This window comes from Heptranchias perlo, chromosome 22 (genome assembly GCF_035084215.1).
Source record: "Heptranchias perlo isolate sHepPer1 chromosome 22, sHepPer1.hap1, whole genome shotgun sequence".
Taxonomy (NCBI): Eukaryota; Metazoa; Chordata; class Chondrichthyes; order Hexanchiformes; family Hexanchidae; genus Heptranchias; species Heptranchias perlo.
The window spans coordinates 35073358-35086609 of NC_090346.1; the positions used below are offsets into that span (position 1 = coordinate 35073358).

The window sequence follows — 13252 nt, forward strand, 5'->3', positions numbered from 1 at the left end:
GAAACAGTCTCTCCTTCACCTAAATGGCCTGGCCAATTCTGGGGAGTATGAACTCTGGCTGACAATGCAATGCTTTAGGGTTGTATCGCCAGACTACCCTCTCAAAGAGATTTTTATTCAAAAAATAAAGTCCCACCATTAATACTCTTTTTCTAAGCCAAATAGTCATAAAAAATTATTAACTTTAAACTTATTGCATATTATTTGTTTTTCTGTTAACTTATTTTTTTTTAAAACAGTTGAATATTGATGACATCACAGAGGGATAGTGAACAAAAACAACGGGGAGGATGAAAGATCAAAAGTGCTCTAGAGCAGGATACAGTTTGCTCCAGATCATGTATGACTTAACTCAATTCTCAGGTACAATGAAATACAGTGAAAGATACAATAACCTCATTATTATGTGTGTTGCTCCATTTGATTTAGAAATATGGTGGAGATAAGGCTGCACTGGATAGATTAAGGAATCAGTACTGAACGTCAATATGAAAAACTACTTAAATACTGTACCCGCATGAGAAATATGTGTTAATTAATTCTTTAAATGATAAAGACATAAGCTTCTTTAAAATAAACTTTGTTGCACTTTAGCCATTGAAGGTACAAATTAAATATGGACAGCAGTGTGACATACTTACGAGGGCACATATTTTGCAATCATCTGCAGAGCTCGATGACAGATGTCAAAATTTCTAGGAAGATCTGTAGAGCAAGAATGTAACAGTTAGGACTTCCTATCGGATCCATCAAGGCAAGGAGGCTTTCTGCTCATAGCAGCACAAAAAAAGACTGCAAGGGAATTGGGAAAGATTCGTGATGTTCTAAGAGTTGTAGTCTGGGCACATTCCCAAGGATTGGAGAGGATGCAGTCAACGTGGGAATGCTTGGTTCCATTTAAGGGTGATGATATGCTACCAATGAATCGTAGGACAAAGGTCCATATTTACAGTCCCACCATTCTGAACTCCTAATCTCAGTCACACTGGGGGTTGCCAAGCAGATACCAACATTTCTCCCCAAGAAAGGGAGGGTGTGCGCAAAAAAAAGTCGCTTCCAGATCACACTTGTACATCTAGCTGCTGGCTTTCAAAATCAGGATGTTATTAGGACTGTGAGGGTATTGTGTGAGTGAGTACACATTTGATTTTCTTAATAACAGTCTGTTCTACAGAAGACTTAAAAATAATTTTTGATCTCCAGTTTACCAGCTAAAAGTGCATATTACTGTGCATAGCATTGAAATTACATTTAATTAGGAAATATTATTTTAAGATATTTATTAAGTTTATTCCATTCAAATGTTCACTTATTATAATCACTGAATGTTTCATCATTCAGGCACATATTAAAAAGATGATTAAAAGGAGCAAGGGAGCCTAGAAAAGAGCATGCCTTCAGACACAAAACAAGCTACAGTACCAAAACAATTCTAATAGAGATGAGAACCATAAAGGATGCTAAAAGGGCTGAAATAGATGATGAGCGTAAAGCAGTTAAAATACTAAATGATTATGCCCTCCAAGTATTCAGTGGGGAAGACATGAGAAAAATGCCCTCCCTAAATAGTGATGACTGAATCAGAATTAACAATTTAGAAATTAATTAAATGGATTACTAGACAGGCTAACCAACAAATCTGCATAGATACAAGATATTTATCCCCAAATACGAAGAAAAACTAATTAGATTTATGAGGTGCTGATGGTCGTTCTGAATGAATCAAACATTAAGGAGGTCCTGGTAGATTGCGAACAGTATTCCCATTTTCAAAGGAGGTCGCAGAATAGACCCATCAGTCATACATAAATAACATGTAAAATAATGGAGTCAAACATCATACGTAAAACTGAGGATTACCTGTAAGATAATTTCCTAGTAAACAGCAGCCCCCAAAAATTTAAACAGGGAAAATCCTGCCTGGCCAACATGACTTTTTAAGGAAGTGACAATTCATGTGGACTGTTGAAAGCCCTACAACCTGGACTTCCAAAAAGCTTTAAAGCTGCCCATTAAAGTTTCCTACTTAAGCTTAAAGCAATGGGCATCTAAAGCAAAACCTGGGAATGGATAAGAAATTGGCTGAAGGGTATGAAGTAGCAGGAACTTGTTAAAAAGATTCTGTTGTAGGAAGGGGTTGGGGGAAGAGAAGAGTATTAAGTGCCCTAGCGATTAGTGTTGGGATTCCTACTGTTTCTAATTTAAATTAACTTTGGATTCAGAAGGTCAGTGCAAACTGGTCAAGTTCACAGATGATACAAAATGAGAATGGTCTGTTGAGTCTGAGGAGGAGCTCAGGAACTACAAAATCAGTTATGCAAAATGTAAGTAAGCAGAACAATAACACATTAAAATTGGTAGTCAAGTGTAAATTACTGTACATAGGAAGGAAGATAATACAACATAAATACTCTGTGGATGGTGTCCAAATAGATTTAACAATTTTGGTAGACTTGATACACCACATCAAATCATTATAGAACAGAAATGAATCATACAGCCAAAATAGTACAGTATAAATAAAGTCACAGTTAAACTATACTGCTCTTATAAGGCCACTCTGAGGACTGTGCTCAGTCCCATTTTTTTTATTCATTCATTGGATGTGGGCGTCGCTGGCGAGGCCGGCATTTATTGCCCATCCCTAATTGCCCTTGAGAAGGTGGTGGTGAGCCGCCGCCTTGAACCGCTGCAGTCCGTGTGGTGAAGGTTCTCCCACAGTGCTGTTAGGTAGGGAGTTCCAGGATTTTGACCCAGTGACGATGAAGGAACAGCGATATATTTCCAAGTTGGGATGGTGTGTGACTTGGAGGGGAATGTGCAGGTGTGTTGTTCCCATGTGCCTGCTGCCCTTGTCCTTCTAGATGGTGGAGGTCGTGGGTTTGGGAGGTGCTGTCGAAGAAGTCTTGGTGAGTTGCTCCAGTGCATCCTGTGGATGGTACACACTGCAGCCACAGTGTGCCAGTGGTGGAAGGAGTGAACGTTTAGGGTGGTGGATGGGGTGCCAATCAAGCGGGCTGCTTTGTCCTGGATGGTGTTGAGCTTCTTGTGTTGTTGGAGCGGCACTCATCCAGACAAATGGAGAGTATTCCATCACACTCCTGACTTGTGCCTTGTAGATGGTAGAAAGGCTTTGTGGAGTCAGGAGGTGAGCCACTCGCCGCAGAATACCCGCCTCTGACCTGCTCTTGTAGCCAGTGTTTATGTGGCTGGTCCAGTTAAGTTTCTGGTCAATGGTGACCCCCAGAATGTTGATGGTGGGGGATTCGGTGACAGTAATGCCGTTGAATGTCAAGGGGAGGTGGCTAGATTCTCTCTTGTTGGAGATGGTCATTGTCTGGCACGAATGTTACTTGCTACTTATCAGCCCAAGCCTGGATGTTGTCCAGGTCTTGCTGCATGTGGGCACGAACTGCTTCATTATCTGAGGGGTTGCGAATGGAACTGAACACTGCAATCGTCAGTGAACATCCCCATTTCTGACCTTATGATGGAGGAAAGGTTACCAAGTCACAGGGAGGTACTGAAGCTCTGGTGACAGTGAGGAGAACCACCACAAGAATGATCCCATCAGAAGACTTGAGTGGCTGGAGAAACTTGAGCTTTTCAGTTTGTAACAGTGAGCAATATGTACCTTTTTATAAGGTGGCCGAAGATAAAATAGTATCTGGAATACTACTTCATATCAAACTATGACAGTAGGACAAGGAAGCATAGGTTCAAACTCATGAAAATCAAATTTAGAACTGGTATCAGGTCGTTCTTCACACAGAGTGATCAACACATGGTATAAACTTCTGAGAATGGTACTGGAAATGAAAACCCTGGAATCATTTAAGAAACAGTTGAATGCTGTGATGTGGGAACTGCAAGATCTTTCTAGATGGGCTAAGATAAGATGGGCCGAATGGTCTTCCTCATCTGTAACTATCACGCAATTTCTTGTGACTGAAACATGTTGGATAGTGCAGCTTTAAGACCAATAAGGAACTCCTTGGCAGTCCTCCTTTCTACTCAACTTAAGAGGACATCTGTTTATGTCAAGTCATAGGAAATCTCTCCTTCACTGTTAACTTTTGAAGACAGCAGATTAAGCTCTCATTTTGTACTAAACCTCCCACACTTCCAGTTTTTCCAATTTATGCAGAGAATATTGTTAATAAAAATTTGTTAATATTTTTGGTGTAGAAGTCAGTTTTAATTTTTTTTTCCAAAGTATGCGCTTATTACGAAAGCTGTGAAATGTGATTTTTGTCTTCAGTGTTGAAGCAGCAGTACTTCAGGATATTTCAGAGGATTGATACAAATCTTCAGAGTCTAGATTACTGCAAATGCCACTTCACTCATTCTTACCAAAAAAAAACCCTTACTTACTTTCATCTTCATCTTCGGAGTCTGAGATATCCACACCATTTTCTTGGATAACAATTCTCCCTATATGAAATAGATACACATGGATTAATATTGTAAAACAAAGGGCTATGAACAATCAAACTTGGAGGTTAATTTACTAAAGGCTCCAGAGTGATCCAGTTGACAAGTTTCACACTATCTCCTCTCCCCGAGATGCCCGCATTTTTAATGTACTCTCAGATCTAGGACAGTTGTCAGTCTCTCCATCTGCCACATGACAAGTTTCTTCTCTCAAACTCTCCTACAAAATGAAATATCACCAACATGTTTCTACGATGTTGTTCTCTCCTGTGTCTTACCTCCACTTCTCTTTTTTCACCTGGCAAAAAGCCCATACATAGTGGAAATAAAAAATCAAATCATAGTATAATTGATAGATAATTACTCCTACAGACACAAAATCTCACGGCCAATACCTACGGCCCCTCCAAATATGCTACTCCAGCGCAGCGTGGAATCACCAAGTGTTAGAGCATTAACACTCAGTTAGAACTTGTGTTTGATCCCTGTTCCCATCTGCTCCCAATTTAAACAGTACTAAGCAGCAGCATCTCCAAGCTGCCAAGATCAGCAGAAACTCACATTAACTTTTCACAGCACCAGCTACAGGAAACACTGGCAGATCATCTGCATTCTCAGCAGCAGCACATGATTTATAAGGAAGTAAACTGACATAGAAGTATTAAAAAGTGTTATTCTAGATTGTTAATTACCAATGTTTACAAAAGCAAGTCTACTAAAACATACCTGACAATCCCGTTCTGCGCTAAAAATGTAAGTGGCTGAAAGGTATCTCTCTGATTAACAACACGAACCAAAACACACGGCCCTCCCCTTCACTGAAAGGACAAAAGCTATTCAGTCCCACAATGTATTAGAAATGAGGAAGAAAGCAATATTTTCTTACCTGGTACAAAATTGGAGACCACCATATTAAGGCAAGACCTCAGGAAGACCGTCTGTGCTGACACTAGGTTACTTAAAAAGGCCAAGTATTCCTCTACCACCATTAGGCTTCGGCTCAACCATGGCAGCTTCTGAAATATTTTTTAAAAATTTGATGAAGCACTTAGTTAATTTTGAATTTTGTTTAAACCTTAATATTTTATTTAACAATCTTATTTAACAGTTATATCTTGCCATGAGGTAATATCAAAACGGCAGATTACAAAAATGAACACTTTGATAAGAGCTATTCTACAATGAAGTACAGCAAACATTCTCTGACCTAATCTCTATCGTACAAAGAAGAGCCTTGAAAGAAAATCTGAAGAAACTAACCAGTATCTTGCTAACGAGATACTCAAAGTCTTTTGTCAATTGTGCTACAGAGGCACGAAATTCCTGAAGCCAGTTGATTATTTGAGCATCCTGAGAATAAAAAATATGCACATTAAATATAAATTTCAAAGTTTAATAGCCAAAGTAGAGACATTACATTTAATCAGTTAATTTAAATTCTACTAGTGCACCAAAACAGACTTGTTCAATCTAAAGAAAGAATCTGAATTTATATAGCACCTCATGACATAATCAGAATATCCCAGGAAGTGCTTTACAACCAATGAATTACTATGAAGTGCATTTGCTGTTATTAGGTACATGTCACAGCAAAGTCTCATGAATAAAATAAAAGCTAATCTGCTTGTTGGTGATGTTGGTTGAGGGAGTGCCATGGGAATTTTTCTGCCCAACTGAACCATCAGAATAGGCAGCCGGGAGCCTCGGTTTAACATCTAATCAGGATTACTTCAATAAATACATTCGTAATCCATTAGAGAAAATAAGCATGATAAGCAGCCCAATCGGACTATCTTTACAAGATGTCTGAACAAAAACGCTGTAGTATCAGAATCACAGTTAAATGATAAAGAAAAGGTTTCTATGCTATAGGTTTTAATGGTAGTTTTGAGCAGATTTTTCTCAAATCTAAATTAGCATTAATTTTGTAAAAACAGTGCATGTCACTTTCTTAAAAGTTGTGATATTAAATCTCAATTTATACAGTTAGATTGTTTTAATATAGTAATGAATATGAAATGCTGCTTTAGGTCTGGAGCAAGTAATAATTGCCTCAGTATATAATACTCACTAATAGCCTTTGAAGAAATTAGAAAAAGTCTGAATCATCATCTCCTAAATAGATTAACACTGCTTTGTGGCAAAACAAAAATTGTAATTTCATATTTAAGTACTGTTTAAATCATCATGACCAAAAATCAAATCCTGCTGCCTAAACCAGGGTGGTGGGGATGGGGTGGGTGGGGAGTGGAGAGAAAACTGCATCAGAAACTCTGGAGCTGTTCTTGGCATGTCTGCTGTCATATTCATACTATTTTAATTTAGGTAGATGATATTGTCATTTGGACGTTAGGACAGAGAGCCCTTGAGAGTGTGCCAATATTTGCAGGGCGACCCCGTGATTGTGTCAATATTTGCAGGGGGTTTTCTAAATGGAAATGTTTGAAAATCTCTGTCTTACATCAATCACTTGTGAATGAGTGAATTTTGTTGGACTGGGGACCTACTATAATTAGACTGAAACTGCTCAAAATTTATTTCAATTAGCAGTGGGAAGGACAGAGTTAGAGTACATTTACACTACAACAGCAGCATCAGTGCTAAACTCAGGAGGTCTCACTCTGCTTCGTTCCAGTTACATCAGGCCTTGTTTCCAGATATACATTACAACTTTACAGTTGGTGCTAAGTGAATCCAACACTAGTGCAAATGCTTCTCAAATCCCACTGATCTGAAGTAGGCACATGTGCAGATCACACAGCTAAAAGAACAGTGCCATCCAGTCTCCCAAAACTAAAAGTGCTATATTATTAAGCACTTCGGACTTTTTCAAGATCAAATATGATTTGCTAGGGATTGTAAAGTTTCAAAAGCATATCTGCAAAATGTTACATAAGAAAAGTTAATTAACACAATTTGTTGATTACCTTTATTTCTGGATCAACCAGTTGAGTCATCAGCAAGTCATAATCCACAGTATCTCCCTAAGAGAAAAAGCATTTTTCAAATCAAATGCACAAATAGGCGAGATAAAGTTTCGTGCACATTTCTTTAAACATAATTAATTGGCATAACCTATTTTACCTGTTTAAACTTCTTTAAGGTTTCTGTAACAGTTCCACCAAATCGGACAGTTTTCCTTGGTGGGGAACTGAGGAATTCACCTTCTCCCAACATCGTCAATCAAAACCTTGAGGAAATTAGAAACAGGTATTTGTATATTGTAAACAGTTCTCTCCTCTGGTACTGTCCCCCTCCCTTTCAAATCTGCCACCACCACCCACTCCTCAAAAAAAACGCACCTTTGACCCTTCTGCCCTTGCAAACCACAGCCCCATCTTCCATCTCACTTTCCTCTCCAAAGTCCTTGAACATTTTGTCGCCTCCCAAATCCGTGCCCATCTTTCCCGCAACTCTATGCTTGAACCTCTCCGATCAGGTTTTCACCCCTGCCACAGGACTGAAACGGCCCCAATCAAAGTCACAAATGACAATCTGCGACTGTAGTGCACTATCCATCCCCATCCATGTCAACCTCTTTGCAGCCTTTGACAGTGTTGAGCACACGATCCTCCTCCAACACCTCTCCTCCATTGTCTAGCTGAGTCAGACTGCCCTTGCCTGGTTCCACACTTACCTATCCAATCATAGCCAGAGAAATTCCTGCAATGGTTTCTCTTCCTACCTCTGAACTGTTACCTCTGGAGTCCCCCAAGGTTCTATCCTTGGCCCCTCCTATTTGTCTTCTACATGCTGCCCCTTGGTGACATCATGCAAAGACATGACGTCAAGTTCTACATGTACGCTGACGACACCCAGCACCTATCTCAACCCCTCCAATGCATCGATATCAAACCCTCCACTGCCTCTACTTTGTCAGACTGCTTGTCCGACGTCCAGTCCTGGATGAGCTGCAATTTCCTCCAATTAAACATTGGGCATACTGAAAACATTGTACTCAGTGCCCACCACAAACTCCGTTCCCTCCCCCTCCCCCTCCCAGGTCACTATCTTAGGATGAACCAGATAGTTCACAACCTCGGCATATCATTTGAAGCTGAGCTGAGCTGAGCTTCTGGCTCCGTATCCTCTCCATCACAAAGACCGCCTACTTCCACCTCCATAACATCGCGATTTTCCAACCCTGCCTCAGCTAATCTACCGCTGAAATCCTCATCCATGTTTTTGTTACCTCCGGATTCGACTATTCCAATGCTCTCCTGGCTAGCTCTTATCTTCCACCCTCCGTAAACTTGAGCTCTTCCAAAACTCTGCTACTCATATCCTTACCCACATCACACCAAGTCCAGCTCACCCATTGTCCCCGTGCTCAATGAACTACATTGGCTCCCATTGGCCCTTCAACGCTTTGATTTTAAAATTCTCCTCATGTTCAAATCCCTCCACGGCCTCTCCCTCCCTATTGCTGTAACCTCTCCCAGCCCTACAACTCTGCATTCCTCCAACTCTGGCCTGTTGTGCATCCCCCCACTCCCTTCGTCCCAATAATGGCAGCCTTGCCTTCAGCCACATAAGCCCTGAGCTGGAATTCCCTGCCTAGACCTCTCTGCCTCGCCAGCCTTCTTTAAGACCCTCCTTAATACCTACCTTTTCAACCAAGCTTTTAGTGACCCATGCTACTATGTCCTTCTTTGACTCAGTGTCAATTTTTGTCTGATTACACTCCTGTGAAGTGGCTTGGGACGTTTTCCTAGGTTAAAAATGCTATACAAATGCTTGTTTTTGAGACTATAAGCTTCATTTGTTACAGCACAGAGAAGACACACAATTCATGAGACGCTCCATCTAACAGTCTACCAAAAATGAAAACTGTTCTGTTTCTACAGAAAATGCTGGAAAAGCTCTCAGCAAGTGAGGCAGCATCTGTGGAGAAAGAAACACAGTTAACGTTTCAGGTCGAAGACCTCTCGTCAGAACTTTCGTTAGTATTAACTATTCACTTCCAGGCACTCAGTTCAACAGCTGAACTCCATATTGTATGGGCATCCTCCAGCAGTTTACAGGGTATTTCCCATATGAATCTAGAAGGCAACCCTTCAGCAAATTTTATGAGGCACTATTCCTACACCACCCTTCCTAACCATTTATATTTTAAGTTGCTGGGGGAGCTCTGTATAAGGGTGAAAACAGGCACATGCAGAGCTCTCTCCTGGCAGGACAATTGGAGACAAGTAGCTGCAGTATAAATCAAATGCTTTACTGCTTCTCACCCCATACTAATATCGCTGGAAGTGCAAACTGATAATGGGGCATCTGGGACCTTGGCGAATGACAGAACCAATAATCTATCTCCTTAACCAATTAAATTTAAGAACAGAAAACAATACAGAGCAAGCGATGGAAAAGGAAATAGGTTTAGAGTCAAATTAGATACAGAAAGAGAAATAAAGAGGGAAAGAAAGATTGGATTAAGAGAGAGAAAAAAATGACAGAAAAAGTAAGAAATAAAATTTAAAATTTAAAAAAATCTCTAGAACAATTTACTACTTGCGGGAATGAGACTCTAGTTTCAATTGTTCCCTTTCTGGGCCTCCAAGGTTGAACAGCATATCAGGACCACAAATCACCCCATTAACAGTCCTTACGCCATGAAATAGCAACCCTAACTTTCTGCAGCGAGTTTAATTTGTATTTATGGCACAAATCCAGCAATTTCTTGACACTCGTGGGGAGATTGATGACGAGATCCCATTTTTGCAAGGTTAACAGCGGAGCGGCATGAATCGTCCAGCAACTTGTGGCGATTCGCAACTCTCGGCATATCTCTTCCTCACCGCAAATTGCTGGGGGGTTTTCCCGCACTAATAATGGTGTGCATCATGAACTCACCATTATTTTCCAGCAAATTCTGGGCCAGTGAGTGCAGCAATCAAAGGCTTGAGCAGGAGACGATATTAAAGATGTTATATAAAAATTACCTGAACTTGGGTATAGGGTGTACAATTTCAAAATTTATGGATACCACCAAACTTGGCAACATAGTAAATAGTGAGCAGGATCGTAGCAGACTTCAGGAGGACAGACACAGACTGGTGAAATGGGCAGACACATAGCAGATGCAATTTAATGCGGATAAGTGTGATGTGATATGTGATGCACTTTGGGGTAGGGGGGGGGGACAACATGGAGAGACAGTATAATCTAAATGGTTCTATTTTGGGGTGGGGGGGGTGAGAGCAGAGGGACCAGGAGGTGCATATTCACAAATCATTGAAGGTGGCAGAGCAAGTTGATAAGGTGGTTAAGTGTATGGGATACTTGGCTTTGTAAATAGGGGCATTGAATACAAAAACAAGGAAGTCATGCTAAACCTTTACAAATCACTGGTTAGGCATCAGCTGGAGTAATGTGTACAATTCTGGGCATCCACACTTTGGTAAGGGTGTCAAGGCCTTAGAGGGGGTGTAAAAGAGATTTACCAGAATGATACCAGGGATGGTGTTCCACAGGGGTCGGTGCTGGGTCCCCAACTCTTTACAATCTATATTAACGATTTGGAGGAGGGGACCGAGTGCAACATATCAAAATTTGCAGATGATACAAAGATGGGAGGGAAAGTAGAGAGTGAGGAGGACATAAAAAACCTGCAAGGGGATATAGACAGGCTGGGTGAGTGGGCGGAGATTTGGCAGATGCAATATAATATTGGAAAATGTGAGGTTATGCACTTTGGCAGGAAAAATCAGAGAGCAAGTTATTTTCTTAATGGCGAGAGACTGGAAAGTACTGCAGTACAAAGGGATCTGGGGGTCCTAGTGCAAGAAAATCAAAAAGTTGGTATGCAGGTGCAGCAGGTGATCAAGAAAGCCAACGGAATGTTGGCTTTTATTGCTAGGGGGATAGAATATAAAAACAAGGAGGTATTGCTGCAGTTATATAAGGTATTGGTGAGACCGCACCTGGAATACTGCATACAGTTTTGGTCTCCATACTTAAGAAAAGACATACTTGCTCTCGAGGCAGTACAAAGAAGGTTCACTCGGTTAATCCCGGGGATGAGGGGGCGGACATATGAGGAGAGGTTGAGTAGATTGGGACTCTACTCATTGGAGTTCAGAAGAATGAGAGGCGATCTTATTGAAACATATAAGATTGTGAAGGGTCTTGATCGGGTGGATGCGGTAAGGATGTTCCCAAAGATGGGTGAAACTAGAACTAGGGGGCATAATCTTAGAATAAGGGGCTGCTCTTTCAAAACTGAGATGAGGAGAAACTTCTTCACTCAGAGGGTGGTAGGTCTGTGGAATTTGCTGCCCCAGGAAGCTGTGGAAGCTACATCATTAGATAAATTTAAAACAGAAATAGACAGTTTCCTAGAAGTAAAGGGAATTAGGGGTTATGGGGAGCGGGCAGGAAATTGGACATGAAGCTGAGTTCGGATCGGTCAATGCCCTGTGGGTGGCGGAGAGGGCCCAGGGGCTATGTGGCCGGGTCCTGCTCCGACTTCTTGTGTTCTTTAGATTTGTGGTTGGGATCAGATCAGCCATGATCTTATTGAATGGCGGAGCAGGCTCGAGGGGCCGATTGGCCTACTCCTGCTCCAATTTCTTATGTTCTTAATTATGTGGAGAGATTGGAGAAGCTGCGATTGTTCTCCTTAGAGCAGAGATGGTTAAGAGGATATCCAATAGTGATATTAAAAATAATGAGGGGTTTTGATAGAGCAATTAGGAATAAATTGTTTCCACTGGCAAGTGGGTCAGTATCCAGAAGTCACAGATTTAAAATAATTGGCAAAAGAACTAGAGGGGAAATGAGGATAATTTTTCTTCAGAGGGATATTAAGATCTGGAACACACTACCTGAAAGGGTAACGGCAGCAGATTCCATAGGAACTTTCAAAATGCAATTGGGCATGTACTTGAAAAGGACCAATTTGCAGGGTTATGGGGAAAATAAACGCCGGGGAGTGAGACTAAATTTGACAGCTCCTTCAAAGCGCCGGCACTGACGCGACGGGCCGAATGGCCTCCTTCTGTGCTCTACGATGCTACTGCACGGTGCTGACCGAGGGAGCGGGGACCCGAAACCCGAGGCCCTACACACCGGCCGGCAAATTAATGAAGGTCGGTCGGTCGGGCAGGCGGTGTTTGATCATTGCTGATGATCGCACCGGGCGCCCTGAACCAGGCGTCAACCCGGGACCCGCAGCCCCTTCCACCGGCTAAAGTTAAAGAGACGCGGCTCCCGAGTCCCGGCAACACGCGCCTGCCTGCCTGCTGCCTCCCTCCCTCCGGACCTGGACCCCGGAGCCGCCTGGTGCCATCCAGCCGGCAGCGATTTGAGACACGTACCGGTGACAGCCCTGACTACTGACGACGGCACCCCCTCCCCCGCGCCGGTTAACCGCTCAGGCCTCCTCCTCCTCCCGCCGCCGCCATGCTACTCCTGCCGCCGCCTCTTCCGGAAACATAAGCGCTTCACCCGGAAAAACATCATCGGGCAGGGTGAGAGATGACACGTGGCCTTTGGGGTCGATTCGTCTCCAAAGATGTGGCCTGTTTTGGCTCGTGTCCCTCACTAGGCAACTTCTTCTGAGAGCTATCCAATTAGTCCCATTCTTTCCCCATAGCTCTGCAAATTTTTCCTTATAAAAGTATCCAGGACCAACAACAAAGTGCAAAGAAATTCCTCCACTCTTTGAGTGATTTCCATGACCTTAAAAGTTTTCCACAGGATAACCAATGGAATTTTACAGCCTGCTAAATACAGGCTTGTGGGCATGGCACTCAAGCCGATTGTCATTCTTGACACAAAATGATTACGGTGCATTTGCACTGCACGTAAATTTAGCGTC

At 42.0% G+C, this 13252-nt stretch overlaps 1 protein-coding gene across 3 annotated transcripts in view; it reads right to left on the bottom strand.

Annotated features, from left to right (window-relative positions):
* rrn3 (RRN3 homolog, RNA polymerase I transcription factor) overlaps positions 1-12840 on the bottom strand; it is a 29569-nt gene extending 16729 nt beyond the window's left edge. For 2 of the 3 annotated variants that reach the window (XM_068003249.1, XM_068003247.1), the window contains exons 1-7: positions 12750-12840; positions 7519-7624; positions 7362-7418; positions 5695-5784; positions 5321-5450; positions 4375-4434; positions 642-705 (exon numbers count right to left, since the gene is read on the bottom strand). In XM_068003249.1, the coding sequence (XP_067859350.1) occupies positions 642-705; positions 4375-4434; positions 5321-5450; positions 5695-5784; positions 7362-7418; positions 7519-7611 (494 nt within the window). In that variant the 5' untranslated portion in view covers positions 7612-7624; positions 12750-12840. Of the gene's footprint in view, positions 1-641; positions 706-4374; positions 4435-5320; positions 5451-5694; positions 5785-7361; positions 7419-7518; positions 7625-9042; positions 9319-12749 lie in introns of all 3 variants that reach the window. The other variant, XM_068003248.1, reaches the window with a different exon arrangement.
* Positions 12841-13252: the final 412 nt, after the last annotated feature.